A 24,184-nucleotide genomic window follows, 5' to 3' on the forward strand; every position below is an offset into this window, starting at 1 on the left:
TGAAAAATGGCTGAACTGAACTGAGCTCCACCCACTCTGTGACATCACTGTTTTCGTAAAGGTACATCGCTTAAACATCCATGTCTTGAAGGTATTCTCACATGACAACTATCTAACAGTGGAGTACAAAGAAAGAAAATTCCCAAAGTGGTAGCATTTCCACCCTTTTTTCTTCTGAGCCACCTGTTTTACATTGCTAAAATGGGTGGTTCAGAGCGGAAACTCCAAACAATTAACTGTTGCTTGTGTGCTCAAGCTCTCAACTACACTTAAGCACCCCCTACAGATTAGAGAATGGTAGACGTGTTGTCACTGTAGCAGCTTAAAAGATTACGGCAGTCTTTTAAAAAAAGAATGCTTTAGACTTGCAAAAATTTCAAACTTCTGTTAACCGTACAACTTCAACATTAAAGGGTCTTTATGCTTCCCTTTGTGATTTCAATCAGTTCCACCTGCCTGAATTCAGGCTGTTCCGGGTTGCACTGGCTTGACTCTTAATTGTTTGGACTTCGCTGACTTCCGTTGCCAACTTTGCCCAACAGATAGCAGTACAAGGAGTGACTGCTGACTAATTTTTAAACAAAGGAGGACAATTTTTCTATTTGAATTTTCAATGACAAACTATTTTGCCAGGTATAAGATTTAAAATTTTATTTTTTTAAAAATGACCTTGGAATGTAAGTCCTTTCCAATGTACAAATAGATTTTGATAGTGTAATGAATGTGAGATTTTATAAGACAGTTATGTATTAAATGGTCTCTTTTAATTTGAGGTAAAACAAAATGTCCTGGAATGGGGTTTGGTAATCTTGCTGAACTGCACCTGGAAACATGTAATTTGGTTGCCATGGTGACAGAAACTCAAATGTCAATTTTTACACCTCTCCATGGAAGAAGGGCAGGTGGTCTTTCATTCTCAGTCAGCTAGAAAGTTCTGTAGGAGAAGACTGGAAACAATGGCTGCTGTGCCAAGCAGAGGGAGAGACTTTTTTTTGTTAAGCTGAAGCAGAAGGCAAGTGTGAAAGGATTCTTAGTTTAAAGAGATGGAACTCTGGGCGGCGTCGTGGTACAGTGACCCGGATTCAAATCCAGCCTTGGGTAACTGTCTGTGTTTACACTTTATCTCCGTGTCTGCGTGGATTTCCTCCTTGTGCTCCGGTTTCCTCCCAGTCCACAAATATACAGCTAAGATGGATTGGCCATGCTAAATTGCCCCTCAGTGTCCAAAGGATGCCGAAAATACCCAAAGGTTAGGTAGGGTTATGGGGTTACAGGGATAGGGCAGGAGAGTTGGCCTAGGTAGGGTGCTCTTTCAGAGGATCGGTGTCGACCCGATAGACTGAATCGCCTCCTTCTGCACTGTAGGGATTCCATGATTCTATAAAATTACAGACATTTAAAGACCAAAGAGTTTCTTTTACACTGGAAGTTCATTCGATTAAACTCAGTTATTGGGTAAAGAGACTTATAAAAGGGCTATGGAAGACTCTCCCTGTTATGACAGGGAGGAGTTATGCTGTTGAATAGCCAGGAGAAAATTGAAAAATGAAAAGTATTATTTTGCGTAAACAGATCAATCCATACATGAAAAAACATAGGACAAACACAATGTAAATACATAGACGCAGGCATCGGGTGAAGCATACGGAGTGTCGTACTACTCAGTAGAGAAGACGTGTGAAGAGATCAGTTCAGTCCATAAGAGGGCCATTCAGGAGTTATGGGCACCAACGGTCTGTGATCTGTCTCAACAATAGATGTATGAGACGATACATCTAACTATGGAATTTCTCTAATCAGTTCACTAGCCTAAACATTCTTTTTCTATTTGAGCATAACGACATACAAATTCTGTCATTGATCTGGAAGCATATGCTACTGGTTTCCAATCGTTACCATTTTTCTGTTGCAGCAAAACTGCTCTAGACCATCCTTCAATGCATCTGTTGAAATCTTGGTATTTCTTGTTGGATCGAAATATGTTAGAACTGGAGTTGTCATTAGAGCTGTCTTTAATGTGATACACTCTTGTTCATGTTTTCAGTCCAAGTGAAGTTGTTCACTTTTTTCAGGACTTCTCTAAGATATGCTGTCTTCGCTGAGAGGTTAGGTATAAATTTATCAATGAAATTGATCATGCCTTGTACTCTTAGTACTCCCTTTTTGTCTGTTGGTCGAGCCATATTCATAATGGCTTGTATCTTCATGTCATCAGGCTTTATTCCTTGAACACACAGCCTATCACCTACGAATGTTATTTCCTTCACACTCAATTGACATTTGGCCTTGTTGAGACGTAGCCCATTTTTCAGACATTCTACAATACCCTTATATCTATACATATATAAAATCTTTATTGTCACAAGTAGGCTTACATTACCACTGCAATGAAGTTACTGTGAAAAGCCCCTAGTCGCCACATTCCGGCGCCTGTTCGGGTACACAGAGGGAGAATTCAGAATGCCAATTTGCCTCACAGCACGTCTTTCGGGACTTGTGGGAGGAAACCGGAGCACCCGGAGGAAACCCACGCAGACACGGGGAAAACGTGCAGACTCCACACAGACAGTAACCCAAATCGGGAATCGAAACTGGGACCCTGGAGCTGTGAAGCAACAGTGCTACCCATTGTGCTACCGTGCTGCCCTTAGCCTTTCATTGTGTTCTTCTTGGGTGGAACCCCAAATTATGATGTCATCGACATATACTCTAACACCCTGAATGCCTTCAACTATGTGTTCTGTTGCTCTCGTGCTGAGATTATGCCAAAGAGCATATGAAGAAAGCAATATCTACCAAACGGAGTATTGAACGTACTCTCTTCATCTAGCTTGAGCTGCCAGAATCCTTGCGAAGCTTCAAGTTTGCTGAAATATGTCGCACCAGACATCTCACTTGTGATCTCCTCTTGCTTTTTAGATTTGCATTCAGATCTTTAGGATCCATGCATATCCTAACATCATTATTTCATTTATTTACACACACCATCGAATTGACCCAATCTGTTGGCTATTTCATCTTTTTGATCACACCAAGATGTGTCATTCTGTCCAATTCAGCTTTTAGATGGTTACATAATGGTGCTGGAACTCTTCTTGGAGCATCTATCACTGGTTGAGCATTATTTTTTAGTTGAATCTTATAGGTGAAAGGCAAAACACCAAAACCCTGGAAAATGTCTCGAAAAGTCTGCACAATGGACTCCCCACTGTGTGTGCTCAGTGCAGTCAGTGCTATTTACTCTTTTTACCAGTTCCAGTGCTTCACACGCTTCAACACCTAGCAGCGACTCACGATCTTTAGCTACTATGGAGAATTTGATTTTGTGAACTTTATCTTTTACTTGAACATTGAGTTCATACATACCCAATATGTCAATTTTCTGACCATTACAGTCCTTCAAGAAGACTGGCTTGTTTAATATTCTGGGTTTTAATTTCATAGCTTTAATATCACTGTGCTTATGAGATGCTCCTGTGTCTAATTCAAGTTTGATGAGTGATTTATTTATTAACAAAGAAACTGTCCAGTTGTCTTTTGTTACTGTTGAAATATCATTTTTATAACTTTTTGTTCCTGTAGTCAACATTTTACTCTGTTTGGCTTTGTTGGCCCTGTCTTCCTTCGAGACTACATCGATAAAAATGCGCCCTCTAAGTTAATATTATCAATAGTATTGATGGTCTTTTTCAGATTAACTTTCTTGTTTGTAAAACATTGTTTGGCAAAATGGGTTTTACCTTTACATTTTTCCACATGCTGGACATTGCCTCAGTAGGTGCCTGTTTCCACATCTTTTACACATAATGGCTGCTTCTGGCAAGTGTTTAAAATGGCCACCGCTGCTGAGACCACGTTTCAAGTGTGTCACAACATTAATGGTGTTGGCACCGCTCCCAATTTTTGCACCAAAACTCCGTGCATTCAATGAGTTTATATGCTGCGCAGCTAGTTCACTTGAATGGCATATCTTAATCATATCTTCTAACTGAAGCTCATTCTCCCGTAAGAGACGTTCACACACCTTGGGCGAGATTCTCCGACCCCCCGCCGCTAACGCTCCCGCGCATGCGCCGCCCGGCAATGTCATTTCCGCGCCAGCTGGTGGGGCACTTCCGCCAGCTGGTGGGGCAGAAATCGGTCCAGCGCGGGCCTAGCCCCTCAAGGTTAGGGCTCGGCCCCCCAAGATGCGGAGGATTCCGCACCTTTGGGGCGGCGCGATGCCCGACTGATTTGCGCCGTTTTTGGCGCCGGTCGGCGGACATCGCGCCGATACCGGCGAGTTTCGCCCCAGATCTTGAATCATCGAGGATTTTAATGTTGCAAAGTTGCAAGTTTGTGCTTTCAACTTGAGGTCAGTAAGAAAGCTATCAAAGGATATCTTCTGTGTGCCCCCCCCCCCCCCCCCCCCCCCCCCCCCCCCCCCCCAGGACCCCGGAGCCCGCCTGCGCCGCCTTGTCCCGCTGGTAAGAGAGGTGGTTTAATCCACGCTGGCGGGACAGGCATTCCAGCAGCGGGACTTCGGCCCATCCGGGCCGGAGAATCCAGCGGGATGGCCCGCCAACCAGCGCGGCGCGATTCCCGCCCCCGCCGAATATCCGGTGCCGGAGAATTCGGCAACCGGCGGGGGCGGGATTCACGCCAGCCCCTGCCGATTCTCCGACCCGGCGGGGGGGTCGGAGAATCCCGTCCACAGTGTCATACGGTATAACTTGCCTGCTACCTTGTGGTCTGAGGTCAAACATATTTACATGTACAATTGCTTATGCATATCACTGCATCCCCTTTCCTTGAGATTTTTGAACAAAACATATATACATCATTTCAATAAATATTATATGTGATATGCATAGCACAGTAATTTATATCATGTACAGTTATATTGTCCATTCACAGATTCAAAACATATTTAAATGTACAATTGCTTATGTATATCACTATCCCTGGGACACTATCTGGTGCTCACCACACAGCTGCTCCAGTATAGCAGATGGAGGTAGGAGGGGACGGATGGTCGGAGGGCAGGCGCCCCCAGGAAATAACTGCCGTACAGACCTGTTTTGGGCTTCTGGAACAGACAGTCCCATCTATAGTGGAGATGCAGTCTCAGAGCAAAGGACTACATGAGGGGTTATTAGCGGGCATTCAGCACCTGCAGGTGCAGTTGGAGGAGTCCAAATGCGTGCAGAAGCAGATGGTACCGACCGTACGTACCACTCAGGCCAACACCGCATGGGCGGCATCTGCAGTGGAGGCATTGGGGGCGATGGTTGTGGCTATGGATCAGCATGTCCAAGTCCTGGGGCAGTCTGTGCAGGCACTGACCGAGGCGCAGGACAGGTTTTCCATCTCACAGGCAACCATGTGCCAAAGCCACCTGGACATCTGAGCATGGCCTAGTCACAGCAGGCCATGACTGGGAACGTCGGCAGCATTGCCCAGGTGCTGGCCGATGTGGCACAGACCTAGAGGGAGATGGCACAGACCCAGTCAATGAGTGATGTGGCGTAATTACAAATGGAGATGGTCCACTCCCTGTGCTCAATGGCAGCGAGCAAGCTGGTCGAGACCACAGCGGGCCCCCAGAACTGGCAGCACCAGATGGCGGGGGAGCCTCAGGGGATAGCTCCGCTCGCACCCCTGTCCCAAGGAGTAGTGCAGGACCATCCGGCTCCCCAAGGGAGGAGGAGGTGATGGGGTTCCGTTGCTGGTGACTCCCACAGATGAGGTGCCGGAAAGCTGCAACACAGACTCCCCTCCCTCCCCCTTTTCTTCCTGGTGCATCTGGTGGGCAGTGGGTAGAACAGGGCAGCACCATGACACCTGGGACACCCGAGCAACAGCTGGTTCCATTCAGGTCCAGTCGCCCGAGACGATGCCGCCAACCAGGATGAAGGTCGTGGGCAGGCCGCCACAATTCCTGCTGTAACATTTGGGGAACCACGTAGGTATAGCGTTAGGGACTGTAAGACCAGAAAGTTAAACACCAGCTGATTTGGCATGGGAGCAGAGCACAGTTTGGTTATAGGGACTAGGGCACAAATCTGTATATATTCATTCACATTAAACAACTGTTACCACTATTGCCCCGGTGCTCTTATCAGATAGATGTGAGGGGTGGGCTGGCCTGATCTGACTGGGGGGGGGGGGGGGGGGGGGGGGGGGGAAATGGCTGGACCCTGTGGGTGGCAGTGGGTAGCCCCTGTCACCCAGGAGCCAACCCTCTCAGCCTGGGTGGGGGGTGTTCGGAGTTGTCTCGAACATGCCACGAACCGTCGAGTGTGCCAGGATGAAAGTGTCGTGCACACTGCCCGTGTATCGGGTGCAGACATTTATGAAGCGCAGCTGATGGTCACATATCAGCTGCACTTTCATCGAGTGGAACCCCTTTCGGTTTGTGTAGTGCGGCCTGTCATCTGCAGGTGCTCATAGGGGGACATGCATCCCATCGGTCACCCCCTGGACCCGGGGCATCCTGGCGATGCCGGCGAACACTGCTGCCACGGTTGCCTGGTCGGCTCAATCCACATTGAAATGGATGTATTGAGCCACCTGGGCATATTGGGCTTCTGTGAAGCCACGGATGCACCTGTGCACCGACGTCTAGGAGATTCCGGACAGGTCCCCACTTGGTGCCTGGAAGGATCCCGTGGCATAAACGTTTAGAGCGACCACCACCTTGACGGCCACCGGGAGCGGGTGCCCTCCCCCATATACCCGCGGTGCCATATGTGCCTTCATCCGGCAGATATGACACACTGTCCCCCTGCTCAAGCTGGAATCTTCAGCATGCCTGGTCTGGCTGGTCCTCAAATGACGGGCGGTGCCAGTATACACAAGACCACATGCGGCCCCCCCCTTAGCACCTCCTCCTCGGCCTGTTGGGTAGCTCACTCTCCATCCTGGTTGGCTGCCACATGTCCCTCTGCGGCACGCTCCGCTGCTGCCATTCGCTGCTGCAGCTTCCTCCTCCTCCTCGAGCTGCACCCGCTCGTACGGTCGCAGGGCATCCCTCAGGCTGTGTGGACTCATAGGAAGGCTGGTTGGATTCCATTATAGATTTTCTACAGGGGGTAAAAGGCCAAAATGTTAGCATTGTCCGTACCCCGGTGCTCAACCAGGTCTAATAACTAAATGGTGGCCTTGGTTGGCACCAAGGCCTCTGCCCCCGAATTTTCCCCCCCACCATCCCTGCACCCCCCTGGCCATGTTGGTGGAAGACACCGTGGGGGCCTCTGGCTTTGGCACCCATCCCAGGTGCTATTGGTACCATCGGCTGGCACTGCACCCACCAGGTGTATATACCACGGCCCCTGTGGGGGATATTGTGGGTGTTGCCTGCGTGGGCTGCTTGTGGGTGGTGGCCAGGTTGGGTTTGTGTGGTGGAGTGGGGGATGTGGCGGAGGGTGTGGTGTGGGGGTAGAGGGGTGGAGGCACCCATACAGCCTGTGTGACTCTGCAGAACCAGGGGCCAAGGTGGGTGGTCAGTGGGTTTGCAGCAAGATGGCTGCGATAATGGCAGTCCATGCCTGGGCACCTCCCCAGTCTCGTGGGGGAAATCACCCTGGCCGCTCGCCCTTTTCCCCCCCACCCCAGCTAGCCCGGACAGTATCCGGCCCGCAGCCTCCCTGTGTCCTATCTCCTCTCCATCCTTCATCAGCCACGACGCCTATTTCGTGATTTTTAAAAGCACAAGTGAGGAACTCGGCCCATCGGCAGCGGAGAATCGCGGAGGCACTGAGAATACCGGGTCAGTCCCGCTAATGATATGCAAACGGTGTTTAGCGTACGTGCGTTCCGGTATGCATTGATGCCGCTGTTGAGGTGACGAAGAATCGCAATTTGATGTCAAATGACACCAGTGTCGACTGCCCTAGCAGCTTCGGACAAACCACACCCACCGTCACAGCTTCTGAAGTCAGATCGGCCTTCTTGAAATTGAACCCTCGGAAGGCGACGGTACTCTGCAGAGTAGCACCGGCTGTATGGGTGCCTCCATCCCTCTACCCAGGGCAACACCCACAATATCCCCCACGGGGTCATTGGTCATGCAATCAGATCCTATGTGGACCAGCTGGCAGATGTATTCGTGGACATCTTTAACCTCTACCTACTCCATTCCGAGGTCCCCACCTGCTTCAAGAAGACCACCATCATACTGGTGCCAAAGAAGAACCAGGCAACATGCCTCAATGACTATCGTCCGATGGCCTTGACACCGATTGCAATGAAGTGCTTCGAGAGGTTGGTCATGAAGCACATCCATACTCCCAGAATGCCTAGATCTACTGCAATTCGCAATCTCCGCAACCGGTCCACAGCAAACACCATCTCCCTGGCCTTACACTCATCCCTGGAGCATCTCGACAACAAGGACTCCTATATCAGACTCCTATTTATTGACTACAGCTCCACCTTCAACATCATAATCCCAGCCAAGCTCATATCAAAGCTCCAAAACCTAGGTCTTGGCTCTTCACTCTGTAACTGGATCCTCGACTTTCTGACCCATAGACCACAATCAGTAAGAATAAACACCAACGCCTCCTTCACGATAGTCCTCAATACGGGGGCCCCTCAAGGCTGCGTACATATCCCCCTAATACACCCCCTACACACACGACTGATTGGCAAAATTTGGCTCCAACTCCATCTAAAAGTTTGCTGATGATACAACCGTAGTGGGTTGGATCTCAAACAACGACGAGTTTAAATACAGGAGGAAGATAGAGAACTTAGTGGAGTGGTGTAATACCATAATGACAACAATAGCTCCTACAATGTCAGCAAAACTAAAGAGCTGGTCATAAACTTCAGGAAGCAAGGTGTCGTACATGCCCCTGTCTGCATCAACAGGGCTGAGGTGGAGATGGTTGACAGATTCAAATTCCTAGGTGTGCACATCACCAAAAATCTGTCCTGGTTCATCCATGTCGACGCTTCGACCAAGAAAGCAGAACAGCTCCTATACTTTCTCAGGAAACTAAATAAATTTGGCATATCCACATTGTCTCTTACCAACCTTTACAGTTACACCATAGAAAGCATCCTATCTGACTGCATCACAGCCTGGTATGGCAACTGCTCAGCCCAAGACCGGAGAAACACCACCCAGTCCATCACACAAACCCGCCTCCCATCCATTGACTCTGTCTACACCTCCCACTGCCTTGGGAAACACCTCTCCCACCCGGCTTACTCACTCTTCCAACTTCTTCCATCGGGCAGGAGATACAAAAGTCTGAGAACACGGACAAACAGATTCAACTTTCCCGCTGTTACCTGACTCCTAAACGACCATCTTGTGGACTGATTTGACTGATACTACACTCCTGTATGCTTCACCTGATGCCGATCTTTATGTATTTACATTGTGTACTTTGTGTTGCCCTATTATGTATTTTCTTTTCATGTACTAAATGACCCTCTCAACGACTTATGGACTGTTCTGATCTCTTCACACATCTTCTCTACTGAGTAGTACTACACTCCTGTATGTTTCACCTGATGCCTGTGTCGAAGTATTTACATTATGTATTTTATGTTTGCCCTATTATGGATTTTTTCATGTACGGAATGATCTGTCTGAGCTACATGCAGAACAATACTTTTCATTGCACCTCGGTACACGTGACAATAAACCAATTCAAATCTGCACCCGCCGCGATTTTGGCGTAGGAACCTATTCTCCGCCCAATCGCATTTTGTGATTTTGCTGTTGGCAAATGGAGAATCCTGTCCAATATTTGTTAAGGATACTTTGGTAAATGATTATTCTAAGTAGGATGATAGTTATTGTATTTCAATGTGGATTTGAATGTCAAAGAATGAGCAAGAATGCTGACATTCAATAATCAAATTTTCTGTATATTTCCAAATATAGGTAATAATTGCTTATGAGCAAAATAATTTTATTTATGAATTTGTTACTTGTATGTTAAGGATATTTTTCTATTTGTGAAATTGTTTCCAGAGTACTGTGCTTACTAATATGAAATACATTTTAAGGTCAAAATTCCTTTTACAACAATGCTAGGATCTCACCCATGAGTGCACTCCAGAACCAAGCCCACTGAAGCATGCAATGTCTTAGTATTGCATGAGGCCAGTGGGGCATCTGACATCTTCCCATATCTTAATACAGGATTACTTGTGTGCCAAACAACTTAAGCAGCAAGTAATAGACAGAGCTAAGCGAGTCCAAAACAAACGCATCAGATTTAAGCTCTGTAGTCCTGCCACATCCAGCCGTGAATGGTGGTGGACAATTAAACAACTCACTAGAGGAGTAGACTCCACAAATATCGCTCTACTCAATGGTGGAGGAGCCCAGCATATATGTGCAAAAGGCAATGTTGAGGCATTCACAACAATCTTCAGCCAGAAGTGCCGTGTGGATGATCGATCACAGTCTCCTCTGGAGGTCCCCAGCATCACAGATGTCAGTCTTCAGCCAATACGATTCACTGCACATGATATCAAGAAACGGCTGAAGGCACTGGACACTGAAAAGGCCCTGATAATATCCTTGCAATAGTACTGAAGACTTGTGCTCCAGAACTTTCTGCACCCTGATAGATTATTGATTCATTGATTTATTTGCTGCATTTAAGAGTTGATTGAATGCACAGCCACAGAATGGAATTAAGCACAAGGCCATGAATGTGGAAAGATAATCATTGTTTCAGATAATGAATAATCTATTGCCATGTCTGCAGGAATTCACGCATTGTTTCATGAAATCTTGCAAAACGTTTCATGTAATGAATAGACCATTGTTCTTCAGTATATTTAGTAATGAAAATGTATCAAGTACTGAGCAAGGTTAATACAAGCACGTTGGGCTGGATTCTCTGCAGCCCCGCACCGAACTCGATTTGGGCGGAGAATCGAATTTCACGCCGAAATCATGCCGGGCGCTGGTCCGGCGCTTCTCCGGGACCCGAGAATCGGTGTGTTCGCGGAGTAGTCCGTGTGGCTGGGGGCTCATTGGCAGAGGCCAGCCCAGCAATCTTCTGCTCCTGACCAGCCGAGTTCCCGACGTCGTGGAACTAACCTCCCATTGCCGGTCGGGGTGCTCACGTGGCGGTTGTGGACTCAGTCCTTGGCCGTCCTAGTGGGGGGTGGGGCGGGGGGGGGGGGGATCGGACACTGGGGGGGCCTTATAGGCAGCCGGGGTTAATATCTGCATAGTCAGATCTTCAGGCGCACGCCCGATCGGGGGCTCTAATTTCTATGTTTGCCTCCGCGGTCTGAGTCCGCCATGGCGTCGGTGCGGCTGCAGGAGGCCGCCGCCGTGCACATGCGCGGACTCAAAACCAGAAGTGCGGGGGCTTGTATCCGCAGCTAAAGCTGCGTGAATTACTCAGGGTCCCTGCTAGCCCCCTGCAGGTCATTGAATCAGTTCCACTTTTCCCCAGGAATCTCCAGAGTAAAACTCTAGCGTTTTTATGCCGACATGGGGACATAGTCCCATTTTGGGAGAATCCAGCCTCTTATCTTTGTAAGATTGGCGCATGTGGTTGGCACACATAGACACTAAATTAATTTGATGGACATTAGTAAATCTTAAGTAATGACCAATGTTTGATGAAACAAATAAATTTCTAAGTGACAGACAGTTATTTAAATAAATCAGAATTTCTTTAAGAATAAGACATCATGATTAAGGTTTTGTTCTGAATTTATGCTTTTATGAAATTCTGAATCATTTATTGGTTTTCTAATTTTAAAAATATTTTTCTATGCTATTGTTTAACTCTTTTCACTATGTTCTGACCACTTTACGTATTATTTTGATCAACATTTTGATTCAGTTTTTATGTAAGTGTATCAAGGTGAATGGTTGTATTTTGGACACCTCCAATCAACTGGACCGTTGACTCTTATTTGAAGATAAAATAAGAGATCGTATACACCCTTAGCCAAGCAGTTCCAGTTCAGCTACAGTACTGGCATCTACCCGGCAATGTGGAAAATTGGCAGGTGTGTCCTGTACACAAGAAACAGGACAAATCCAACCCAGCCAACTACCACCCTATCAGTCTGCTGTCCATCATCAGCAAATTGTTAAAAGGCGTCATCAACAGTACTATCAAGCGGCGCTTACTCAACAATAACCTGCTCACAGACACTCAATTTGGGTTACGCCGAGATCACTCAGCTCCTGACCTCATTACAGCCTTGGTTCAAACATGGACAAAAGAGCTGAATGCCAGAGGTAAGATGAGAGTGGCTGCCCTTGACATCAAAGCAGCATTTGACCGAATGTGGCATCAAGGAGCCTGAGCTAAACTGGAGTCAATGGGAATCAGAGGAAATCTCTCCGCTGATTGGAGTCATACCTGGCACAAAAGAAGATGGGTGTGGTGATTGGAGGTCAATCATTTCAGCTCCAGTCCATCACTACAGGGGTTCCTCAGCGTAGTATCCCAGCCCCAACCATCTTATGCTGCTCCATCAATAACCTCCCTTCCATCAAACGGTCAGATGTTGGGGATGTTTGCGTATGACTGCACAATGTTCAGCACCATTAACGAAAATGAAGCAGTCTATGACCAAATGCAGCATGACCTTGACAAAATCCAGGCTTGGGTTGACAAGTGGCAAGTTACATTCGCACAGCACAAGTGCCAGGCAATGACCATCTCCTACAAGAGAGGATGTAAACAACGCCCCTTGACATTCAGTGGCATTACCAACGCTTAATTCCTCACAATCAACATACTGGGAGTTACTATTGACCAGAAACTGATCTGGACTAGCCATATTAATACTGTGGCTACCAGGGCAGGTCAAAGGCTAGAAATCCTACAGCGGGTTACTGACCTCCTGATCCCCAAAGCCAATCCACCATCTCCAAGGCACAAGTCAGGAATGTAATGGAATACTCACCACTTTCCTGGTTGAGTACAGCTCCAACAACACTCAAGAAGCTCAACTCCATCCAGGACAAAGCAGTCCGCTTGATTGCTTCCCCTTCTACAAACATTCAAACCCTCCACCACCAATGAACTGTGGCAGCCTTGTGTACCATCTACAAGATGCACTGTAGTAATTTCTCAAGGTCCCTCAGACAGCACCTTCCAAACGAACACCACCATCTAGAAGGACAAGAGAAGCAGATACCTGGGAACCTGACTTGGAAATATATTGCCGTTCCTTCACTGTCTCTGGGCCACCATCCTGGAACTTCCTCCCAAACAGCATAGTGGGTGTATCTACACCTCAAGGGCTGCAGCGGTTCAAGAACGAAACTTATCACCTCCTTCTGAAGGGCAACTAGGGATGGGCTATAAATGCTGGCCTTACTAGCGATGCCCACATCCTGTAAATTAATTTTCGAAAAGTTCCTGCTACTCACCAACTGGAAAAGCTGGTATCTTTGTCCAGTCTGGGATGTGTCCTGATGGACAAATGTTGGCTCTTCCAGACCATGTTCTTGCCACTGCCATCCATGTTTGTCCCTCAAGAGCCCAGTCCACCGATTTTTCTGAGATATTTGACTTTCATTGTAGACTTAGTCCCAGTGAGGCAAGGGCACTGCAGTTCCTGATGAATCTCTAGTCACATGACTTATGTTGATTGCTTTGCTTTGTATGGGTGGGCAGAGGCTCTATGCCCTCCGAGGCAATTCCAGAAACTAGGTCCACCAGTTAGAACCAGACATAACCGTGTCCCACCAAAGTTTGTCACCATTCTAATAGGCTACCTACCAAATTTATGGAGGAAGAATTTCAGCCTTCTTGCCATAAGACCATAAGACATAGAAGCAGAATTAGGCCACTCAGCCCATCGAGTCTGCTCTACCATTCAATCAAGACTGATATTTTTCTCATCCCCATTCTCCTGCATTCGCCTCATAACCCCAAATCCCCTAATGAATCAAGAACCTATCTATCTCTGTCTCAAGACACTCAGTGATTTGGCCTCCACAGCCTTCTGCAGGAAAGAATTCTACAGATTCACCAGCCTCTGACTGAAGAAATTCCCTCTCATCTCTGTTTTGAAGGATCGTCACTTTAGTCTGAGATTGTGTCCTCTGGTTCTAGTTTTTCCTACAAATGGAAACATCCTCTCCACATCCACTCTATCCAGGCCTTGCAGTATCCTGTAAGTTTCAGTAAGATCCCCCCGCATCCTTCTGAACTCCAACAAGTACAGACCCAGAATCCTCAACCGTCCCTCATATGACACGCTCTTCATTCCAGGGATCATTCTTGTGAACCTCCTCTGGACCCTTTCTAAGGCCAGCACATCCTTCCTTAGATATGGGATCCAAAACTGCTCACAATACTCCAAATGGGGTCTGATGAAAGCCTTATACAGCTTCAGAAGTACGTTCCTTGTATTCTAGCCCTCTTGACATGAATGCTAACATTGCATTTGCCTTCCGAACTGCCGACTGAACCTGCATGTTAACCTGAAGAGAATCTTGAACAAGGACTCCCAAGTCTCTTTGTGCTTCTGGTTTCCTAAACATTTCCCCATTTAGAAAATAGTCTATGCCTCCATTCCTTCTTCCAAAATGCATAACCTCAGACTTTTCCACATTGTATTCCATTTGCCACTTCTTTGCCCACTCTCCTAGCCTGTCCAAGTCCTTCTGCACCCCCCCCCCCTGCTTCCTCAATACTACCTGTCCCTCTACAGATCTTTGTATCAACTGCAAACTGAGCAACAGTGCCTTCAGTTTTTTCTTGCAAATCATTAACGTATATTGTGAAAAGTTGTGATCCCAGCACAGACCCCTGAGACACACCACTAGTCACCGGCTACCACCCTGAAAAAGACCCCTTTATCCCCACTCTCTGCCTTCTGTCAGTCAGCCAATCCTCTATCCATGCCAGGATCTTACCCTTAACACCATGTGCTCTTAACTTATTTAACAGTCTCTTATGCGGGATCTTGTCAAAGGCCTTCTGGAAATCTAAATAAATCACGTCCACTGGTTCTCCTTTGTCTAATTTCCTTGTTACCTAATTTGTCAGACATGACTTCCCCTTGACGAACCCGTGCTGACTCAATCCTATTTTACCATGCACTTCCAAGTACTCAGCGATGTCATCTTTAATAATGGACTCTAAAAACGTACCATTGACCAAAGTCAGGCTAACAAGCCTATAATTTCCTGTCTTCTGCCTCCCTGCCTTCTTAAACAATGGTGTTACATTAGCCACTTTCCAGTCCTCTAGGCCCCTCCCTGCCTCCAGTGATTTCTAAAAGATCACCACCAATGCCTCCACAATCTCCTCAGCTATCTCTTTTAGAACCCTGGAGTGTAGTTCATCTGGTCCAGGTGCTTTATCCACCTTCAGACCTTTCAGGTTCTCCAGAACCTTCTCCTTTGTGATGGTCACTACACTCACCTCTGCCCCATGATTTTCCTGGAGCTCTGGCATCCCACTGGTGTCTTCCACCGTGAAGACTGATGCAAAATAACTATTCAGTTTGTCTGCCATTTCTTTGATTCCTATTATTACTTCTCCAGCCACATTTTCCAGTGGTCCAACGTCTATTTTTGTCTCTGTCGTACCTTTTATATATTGAAAAAAACTATTCCTATCTTCTTTTATATTACTAGCTATGCTTGAACTCATATTTCAGCTTCTCACCCCTTATTGCTTTTTTAGTTGTCCTCTGTTCGCTTTTAAAGGCTTCCCAATCCTCTGGCTTCCCACTAATCCTCACCTTTTTGTATGCTTTTTCTTTTGCTTTTATGCTCTCCTTGACTTCCCTCATCAGCCATGGATGCCTTGTCCTCCCCTTAGCTTGTTTCCTCCTCCTTGGGATGAATTATGTTGTGCCTCCCGAATAATCCCCCAAAACTCTTGCCATTGCTGTTCCACTGTCTTCCCTGCTAGACTCCTTTTCTAATCAACTCTGGTCAGCTCCTCCCTTAAGTCTTTTAGTTACCCTTATTTAATTATAATACCATTACATCTGATTCCAGATTTTCCCTCTCAAACTGCAGGGTAAATTCTATCATATTTTGGTCACTGCTCCCTAAGGGTTCCTTCACCTTAAGTTCCCTAATTAAGTCTGCCTCATTACACATCAAATCCAGAATTGCCTGTTCCCTAGTAGGCCCTGTCACAAGCTGCTCCACAAAAACATCTCTTAGGCATTCCACAAATTCCTTTTCTTGTGATCCACTGCCAACCTGATTTTCCGAGTCCACCTGCATATTGAAGTCTCCCATGATTATTGTAATATTGCCTTTTTTACATGCCTTTTCTATCTCCTGATTTATGTTCTGCCCCACATCCTGACTATTGCTTTTCTTGTTTTTCTATTTTCATTTTCTTATTGTAGATTTTAGTATTGTTGTAATGACCTCCAATTGGCATTATTGGTTGGCCAATTGGAGTATGAGCTCCCTCAATGATCACTCATTGAGGGGGCCCAGATAAGCACCTGTGTAGGCTTTGTGAGCCCAGTCTTAAGTTGACTGGAATGCTAGCAGCACTGTTTGGAGCTGTTCTTGTATTGCAAATAAATACTGGTGTGGTGACGGAACCCCTGCCTCCTGTGGATTATTACAATTGTGTTTACTTTTGGTTTTGAATATTGTTATTTGAAGGGTATTCTGATTCATAATTTCTCAACTTCTATTTTAAAGGGACTGGGAGCTTATGTGATTACTCAAGAAAAACTGAACACCATGATTTGGAATCCAGAAACTGGAGAGTGCTATGACCAGTATAATGCTTTTTGTCCAATACAATCTGCTGATTGCTTGATCAATAATGAAAATGTGAGTATTCTTGGACATAAAAGCATACTGATCTCAACTAAAACCAGCCGATCACATTTTTAGAATAACTTGCCTTAAGCTGAATTTCAAGATTAAATTTGATTGGATCTCAAAATGGACAGGGGGTGGAATGAACAATTATGTCCTGAATTTTATCGGTCGGGTGGATGACAACCTCGAGAAGATTTTACGAGGAAGGGCTGAGTAAGGGCCAGGGAACCAACCAATTAAGAGCAGGGTATAGTGCTGGCTGCTCACTGTGAGATGTCATTTTTAAGTGCTTCAAAGTAAGGGGTTTATTTCAATGGAGACACTAGATGAATGGTTCAATAAAAGGCAGAAACATTCCATGACTCGGTAACATCCTCCTGGAGGTGCTCCTTTCCATACCAGCCTCCCCGAACAGGTGCCGGAATGTGGCGACTAGGGGCTTTTCACAGTAATTTCATTTGAAGCCTACTTGTGACAATAAGTGATTTTCATTTCATTTCCTGCAGACAATAAGGAGAAGGAAGGATATTGGGTGGGATTCTCCATGGACTGACGCCGAAATCGGGAAAGGTGATGGTTCATTGGGTCGGCGTGACCCCTCCCAACGGGAACTGAGGTATCCAGGGGCACGGACCACCATTGCCGCGGCCTGCACACCCCACTGATCGCCACAGGTCATGAAGAGTAACACCAGCTGTATGCGTGCCCCTACTGCAGCAGCCCCCCTCCCCCTCCCACCACCACCCTCATCAGCCAACACAAACCGGCTGGGGCAGCACGCAAGCCACCCAAGGGTAGCGGCCACAATAGCCACTGCAGGAGAACGCTGAACGGAGCGTACCCCTGGCACGGGTTGTGTCAGCCACCGGTACCCTTGGCAGCAGGGATGGGCAGCAGGGCCAGAGGCCCCCACTGTGCTGGGCACCGATGGGGCCAGAGGTGCTGTGGGCATAATGCCATCGGGAACGGCCCGGGATGGGGATGGGGGAGAGGGGTCAGGGGGACATCCGGGGACAGTGGCTGCAGTGCAGACCGGGGCCACTGTGTAGCCCGGTGGACCTGGTTGGGCATGGGGGCATGCACCATGCTAACACGTCTACCTTTTACCCTCTGCAGACAACGGACTTCGGAATCCAACCAGGAATGATGGCCTTCATCCTAGTCGCCGCAGTCCCGGCACTGAGGCTGTACGAGCTGGAGCTGCTCGAGGAGGACGCTGCAGCAGCTGAGCCTGCCCCAGAGGAACATGTGGCAACCAGTGAGGATGGGGATCTGGCCGCCCAACAGGCCGAGGAGGAGTGAGGTGCCGCATAAGGCCTCCTGTGTACCGGCAGCACCTGTCATTCGAGGACCTGCAGGAACAGGCATGCCGTCGAAGACTCTGGCTGAGCAGGGGGAGAGTGTGACATATCTGCCCAATCATGGGGCATCTGACACCACGGGGGAATGGGAGAGGGCACCATCAAGGTAATGGTCACCCTGAACATTTACACCATGGGGTCCTTCCAGGCACTGAGTGTCCGGAATCACACAGGCCTCGGTGCACAGGTGCATGCATGCCATCGCGGAGGCCCTATATGCCCGGTCGCCACAATATATCAAATTCAACGTGGACCGAGCCCATTAGGATGCCTGGCAATGGGGTTTGCCATCATCGCTGAGATGCCCCAGGTCCAGGGGGTGCTTGACGTATAGGCGCACCAGTCCATGACAGGCCGGTCTTCACAAACTGAAAGAGGTTGCACTCGATGAACATACAGCTGTTGTGTGACCATGGGATGCCCATCTTGCGTGTCTGCGCCCGGTACTGGTGTAGTGTACATCCTGGTGCACTCGATGGTTCCTGACCTCTTCGATGCATCCCTCTGGTTGAGGGGTTGTTTCCTGGGTGACAGGGATTATGTGCTGCGGTTGTGGCTGATGATGCCTATCCAGAGGCCACAGACAGTCGTGGAGACCTGCTGCAATGTCGCCCATGCTGTGACCAGGGGCACGATCGATCAATGCTTTGGCATCCGAGAGATGCGGTTCAGGTGCCTTGATCGCTCTGGAGGGGCCCTCTAGTATAGCGCTAGGATGGTCTGCCATATCGTGGTGTCCTGCACAACATAATAATAATGATAATCTTTATTAGTGACACAAGTAGGCTTACATGAAGTTCTTGTGAAAATCCTCTAGTTGCCACATTCTGGCGTATGTTTGGGTACACAGAGGGAGAATTGAGAATGTTCAATTCATCTGACGAGCACCGGAGTGCCCAGAATAAACCCACACAGACACAGAGAGAATGTGCAGACTCCACACAGACAGTGACCCCAGTGACCCCCCAAAGCCGGGTCCCTGGAGCTGTGAAGCAACAGTGCTAACCACTGAGCAACATTGCGCAGCAGAGGGGAGAATTGCTGAAGGAGGGGGATGAACAGCATGCCTCGTCTGATGAACGGGGTGAGGATTGGCAGGGGCGCAGGCAAGCATGGAAGGCCACACAACTTGTGCACCAGGGCCGATGTGCACGGGACGCTCCAATTGTCTCTCGGTTCACCGGCTAGGGGGACTGGCCAGCGGCACATACATCCCTTTGCCCCACCCCCCCCCAGCCGGCTACCTCCTCCCATGAACACCCTCCCTAAGCAACCCTCCGATTTACAACCCCCTCTGTGATTCTTACCTGCCTCATTACGGGGGATGGGCCCTGGGTTGGCAGTAACAGCTGGTCTGGTCCATGGGATGGAAGATGATGACAACCCGCTCTGGGTGAGCCCTAGTGCGCCACATCGTTCGACAACATCTAACTCCTGCCCACGGTAGCACTTTCCACCGTCCACCTAGGTAACCCCTGCATTCGAGTTGGCTATTCCATCACATGGTCCTTTTGAATACCTGGGATGGCGGAGGTGGGGACGGGGGTGGTGTGGGATGCGGGTGGGACACCGGAGTGCTGAGCACTGGTTAAACTGCGGTCCCTGGGCCAAGCCCATCCCTAACATCTGCCCACCCCTCCCCCACCCTCTGCGGCCAGCTCTGACCAGCCCACCCCTCGAAACCTTCTGACAGAGCACTGAGGAAGGTTGCAATGTTGTGCGCAGGTGTTTAATGTGAACAAATATGTAAAGCTTTGTGCCTTAACCCTTATTGTTATACTGTGTTCCGCAACTCAACAAGGTCTCACTTGCTTGCCTGATGCCAACCTCCACCCCAATGACTGCATCTGCCCGGGACCACCAATCAGGTCCAGTACCTGCTGCTCTGTTGCGGTGAGGGGCCGTGGGTCTTGAGGTCCCCCTTTGGTTTTCTTTCTCTCTCGGCAGTTGTCCACCGTCTTCTCCTGAGGTTGGAGGAGACTAAAAGCACACAGTCAGTCATACTCTTGCAACACAGGGGGTAGGCAGCTGGTGGCCTTCATGGCCAGGGCACCCGGCCATGGCAGCCAGTATGGCTGGTGGTGCAGGGTGGGGGTTCAGTCACTCCCCGGGAGTGGGGGGGGGGGGGGGAAGGTTGGGGCTACGGTGTGTTAATGGGGGTTGGTGCCACGGACACAGTGCTACCTACTCACCCTGGCTGCCCTGAGGAGTTTCCTGCATCCTGGCGGTGTTGCCCATGGCGCTCACGACGCGCCCACCTGCGCCTAGGCTCAGTTCACGGCAGCGGGTGGCAACTGCATCCCCACCCCAGGGCACAGGGTAGCCCACCTAGCCTCCACTGCTTCGAGTAGGGTCTCGAGTAGGTGAACCATGATGCCGCTCTCCTTGCTGCCATCTTGTTGGCTGGGATGAGTGTATGTGGGGAGTGGAGTGCTTCTATGCGGCTGCAGCTTGTCAGCCTCTCATGTATCAATCCCAAAACCGGCGAAGATACCGTTTTCATTTGAATCGATCATGTTCCATGGTAGTGCCGGTGCTAGCCCATTAATGATTGGTGGACTGATCTGGGAACGGCGCCAATTTTGCTGTCGTAGAACACAACCGATCGTGTCCCGGCACAAAGAATTCCGCCAGTTATGTTTCCAGTAGACAGGAGGAGGCTAGTTAGCCTAAAGAAAAAGGCATGGTGGGAGGAGACAGCGATAATAAACAGCTAGCAGAGGGGTGACTGTAAGAGGGGTGACTAGATCTAATGCAGGAAGAGAATTGATGACCCCAAGGGGTCTGCAAAGGTGAGTGCTGTTTAGAATTGCGAACAGGAAGCCCATCATGAATTAAAAAGTTCCCATAAAATGTGAGGATATGTGATAGAAACACACTGGGCAGGATTCTCCTTCAGGAAAGGCGTTTGGGCAGAGAATTGGTTTTGACGCCAAAACATAGTGGATGCCAGGTTCATGCCAAATTGCAATTCTCCGGTGCCTTGACAGCGTGTCACTGCATTCTAATCCGTACATACAGTAAACGCCGTTGGCATATCATTATCGGGTCTGACCTGGTATTCTCCCGGGCCTCCGCGATTCTCTGCCTCCACTGGGGGGAGTTCCCGGCAGGGAGGTTCACTTGTGCTTTTAAAAATCAGGAAGCAGGCACCGTAGCTGATGAGGGAGAGATAGTTGGTAGGGCACGAGGAGGCGCAATTGTGAACTGCTGGTCCTGGCTCTGGCCAGGCTGGCTAGGATGGTGGGGGGGTGCCCTGCCAGGGCAGGGGGGCGGGGGTGCTGACTGGGGGGAACGGGCCGTGGGGCCGGGGTGAACCCTCACGGGGCAAGGGCATCCAGGCACAGACCACCATTGCCGCACCTGCAAGGCAGCCATCTTGCTGTGCACTGACCACCCACCTTGGTTCTTGGTTCTGCAGAGTGCCACCGGCCGTATGAGTACCTGCTGGTAGCACAGTGATTAGCACAGTTGCTTCACAGCTCCAGGGTCCCAGGTTCGATTCCCGGCTTGGGTCCTGTCTGTGAGGAGTCTGAACATTCTCCCTGTGTCTGCGCGGGTTTCCTCTGGTTGTTCCGGTTTCCTCCCACAGTCCAATGATGTGCAGGTTAGGTGGATTGGCCATGCTAAATTGCCCTTTGTGTCCAAAAAGGTTAGATGGGGTTACCGGGTTACCTGGCAGTAGGGATGGGCGCCAGGGCGAGAGGCCCCCATGGTGCCGGGCACCAACAGAGCCAGGAGTGTGGAGAATGGAAGGGATCTGCAGTGCCAACTGGGGCCACCCTGTTGCCCATTGGACCTGGTTTGGCACAGGGTACGCACCATGTCAACAGGTTGGCTTTTCACCCCCTGCAGACAATGGATTGGTGGCCTTCCTCCTTGTCACCGCAGCCCTGGGGGATGCACTGCTGCTGTATGAGTTGGAGCTACTCAAGGGAGAGACCCTGCAGCAACGGAACCTGCCCCAGGGGACTGCTGGCAGCGGGTGAGGATGGTGAGCATGCCAACCAACAGACCAAGGAAGATGAGGAGGTGCAAAGGAGGCCTGCATGAGGCCGTGCACCTACCGACAGCGCCTGTCATTCGAGCACCTGGTGGAATGTGCGTGCCATCGAATACTCTGGCTGAGCAGGGGGATAATGCAACATATCTGCTGGATCATGGTGCACCTGGCACCGTGGAGGAATGCTCCCAGTAGCCATCAAGGTCATGGTTGCTCTGAACCTTTACACCATGGGCATCTTCCAGATGGCGAGTGGGGACCTGTCTGAGATCTCCTTTCATGCGGAACCGGGGGCATGATCGACAGGTGCTTCGACATCCTGAAGATGCGGTTCAGGTGCCTGGACCACTCTGAGAGGGCCAACCTCATCATGGTGGCCTGCTGCGTCCTCCACAACATCACGCAATAGAGAGGGGACATGCTAGAGGAGGAGGTGCCAAGGAGGGCGGGGATGGGCAGGACATGGGCTACTCCATGGTACTGGTGTAGGAGCGGAGCTAACCCCCGAGGCTCCCCCGCCACCTGCGCTGCCAGTCCTGGAGCACTGCTCACATGCGCGTGGCTACGGAGCGCAGGGAGTGGACCACCTCCGTCTGGGACTGCGCTATATCATGCTGTGACTGTCCCACCACCTTCTGGGTCAGTGCCACAACAGCCAGTGATTGCGCCATCTCACTCTGGGACTGGGTCACCTCCCTCTGTGTCTGTGCCATGTCCGCTAGTGCCTGGGAAAAGCCGCCTACGCTCTCAGCCATGGCCCGCTGTGACAGGCCCACGCTTGGAGCGCCGCTGCAATGTCCAGGTGGTTCCCGCACATGGCTGCCTGTGAAAGAGTAGCTCTGTCCTGGGCCTCGGCCACCGCCTTCACTAAATGGCCCAAGCCTTGGACATGTTGACCCATGACTGGAACCTTCGCCCTAAAGGCCGCCACCGCAGGCACCACTCGTGCGGTGTTGGCCTTGGTGGCATGCATGGTCGGCACCACCTCCTGCTCCTGCATGTAGTTGGACTCCTCCAACTGCACCTGCAGGTGCTGGATATTCACCAACAACCCCCCATGCAGTCCCTGGCTCTGCGATTGCATCTTCACAATCGATGCGACGGTCTGTTCTAGAAGCCCTAACCCACCTGGAAGGCAGCACGTACTTGGGGCTGGCCCACCCTCCGACTGTCTGCCCCCTCAGGAGTTTCTGCTTCCTGCTGTACCGGACCATATGTGTGGTGTGCACCAGATAGTGCCCAGGAGCCTCTTCACTAATACAAGTGTCTCTGGGATGGTGGAGGGTGTTGGAGACAGCTGGGGTGGGAAATCTGTGTCATCCCCGGACTCGAACCCCGGGGTGTCCTGGGATTCAGGTCAATGGCTCCCATCTGTGTCGGTGTCATCCTCATTGCTGGTCGGTACCTGGGTTCTGACTGTGGCTGGGGTTTGGGGTGGGGGCCACAAGAAGGGTCTGTCCCATCACCAGGAACTCCTGCAAGACACAAGACAAGGTGTATGATTCAATCGCAGGCCAGAGGGGAGTGGGGTGGTGGGAGGGGGGGGGGGGGGATGGTTGGGGATGTCATGAGAATGTCGCTTTAAGAAATGTTTGGCTGCTCATATTACAGCAGTGATGTCAGAGAGTGGGTGGAACTGGGCTGTCTGTCAGCTTTTTACTTTTGTTTTAGGCTGTTTCCTGCAGGGTGTGTTTTTGTTTTGTTTTCAGTGTTGGAGCTGAAGCCAGACTGAACAGGTGTACTGTTGATCTCTCTGCCATGAAAAGACTATCCCTTGATCATTTGGTGAATTCAGAATTATAAATAGTCTCAGTAGTGATGTGCTTCTGTTAAAAGGTGTTTCTTTTGTCTTCTGGATGTTGTTTGGGAAGTTATTAAGGATTACTTAGTGTTGCATTCTTTGGGAGTTGTATGTGAATTGATGGTTGCTAAGATGTTCACTGTATGTTTTAAAAAGGTTAACTTGAGTTCATAGAATAAACCTTGAGAGGGGGGGAGGGAGGAGTAGGGATAGCGGTGGTGGGTGTAAGCGTGTTGTGGCGATGATGGTTGCGGGGAGGGGGTGACACACGG

The 24,184-nt window shown here is 49.5% G+C and overlaps 1 protein-coding gene across 1 annotated transcript in view; it reads left to right on the top strand.

The window, feature by feature from the left end:
* Positions 1-24,184, top strand: part of LOC140392301 (protein CC2D2B-like) — a 180,997-nt gene that overhangs the window by 101,036 nt on the left and 55,777 nt on the right. Inside the window, exon 11 of the mRNA XM_072477616.1 lies at positions 16,622-16,756. Coding sequence (XP_072333717.1) covers positions 16,622-16,756 — 135 coding nt within the window. The remainder of the gene's footprint in view (positions 1-16,621; positions 16,757-24,184) is intronic.

Source organism: Scyliorhinus torazame, chromosome 16 (genome assembly GCF_047496885.1).
Source record: "Scyliorhinus torazame isolate Kashiwa2021f chromosome 16, sScyTor2.1, whole genome shotgun sequence".
NCBI classification, from domain to species: Eukaryota; Metazoa; Chordata; class Chondrichthyes; order Carcharhiniformes; family Scyliorhinidae; genus Scyliorhinus; species Scyliorhinus torazame.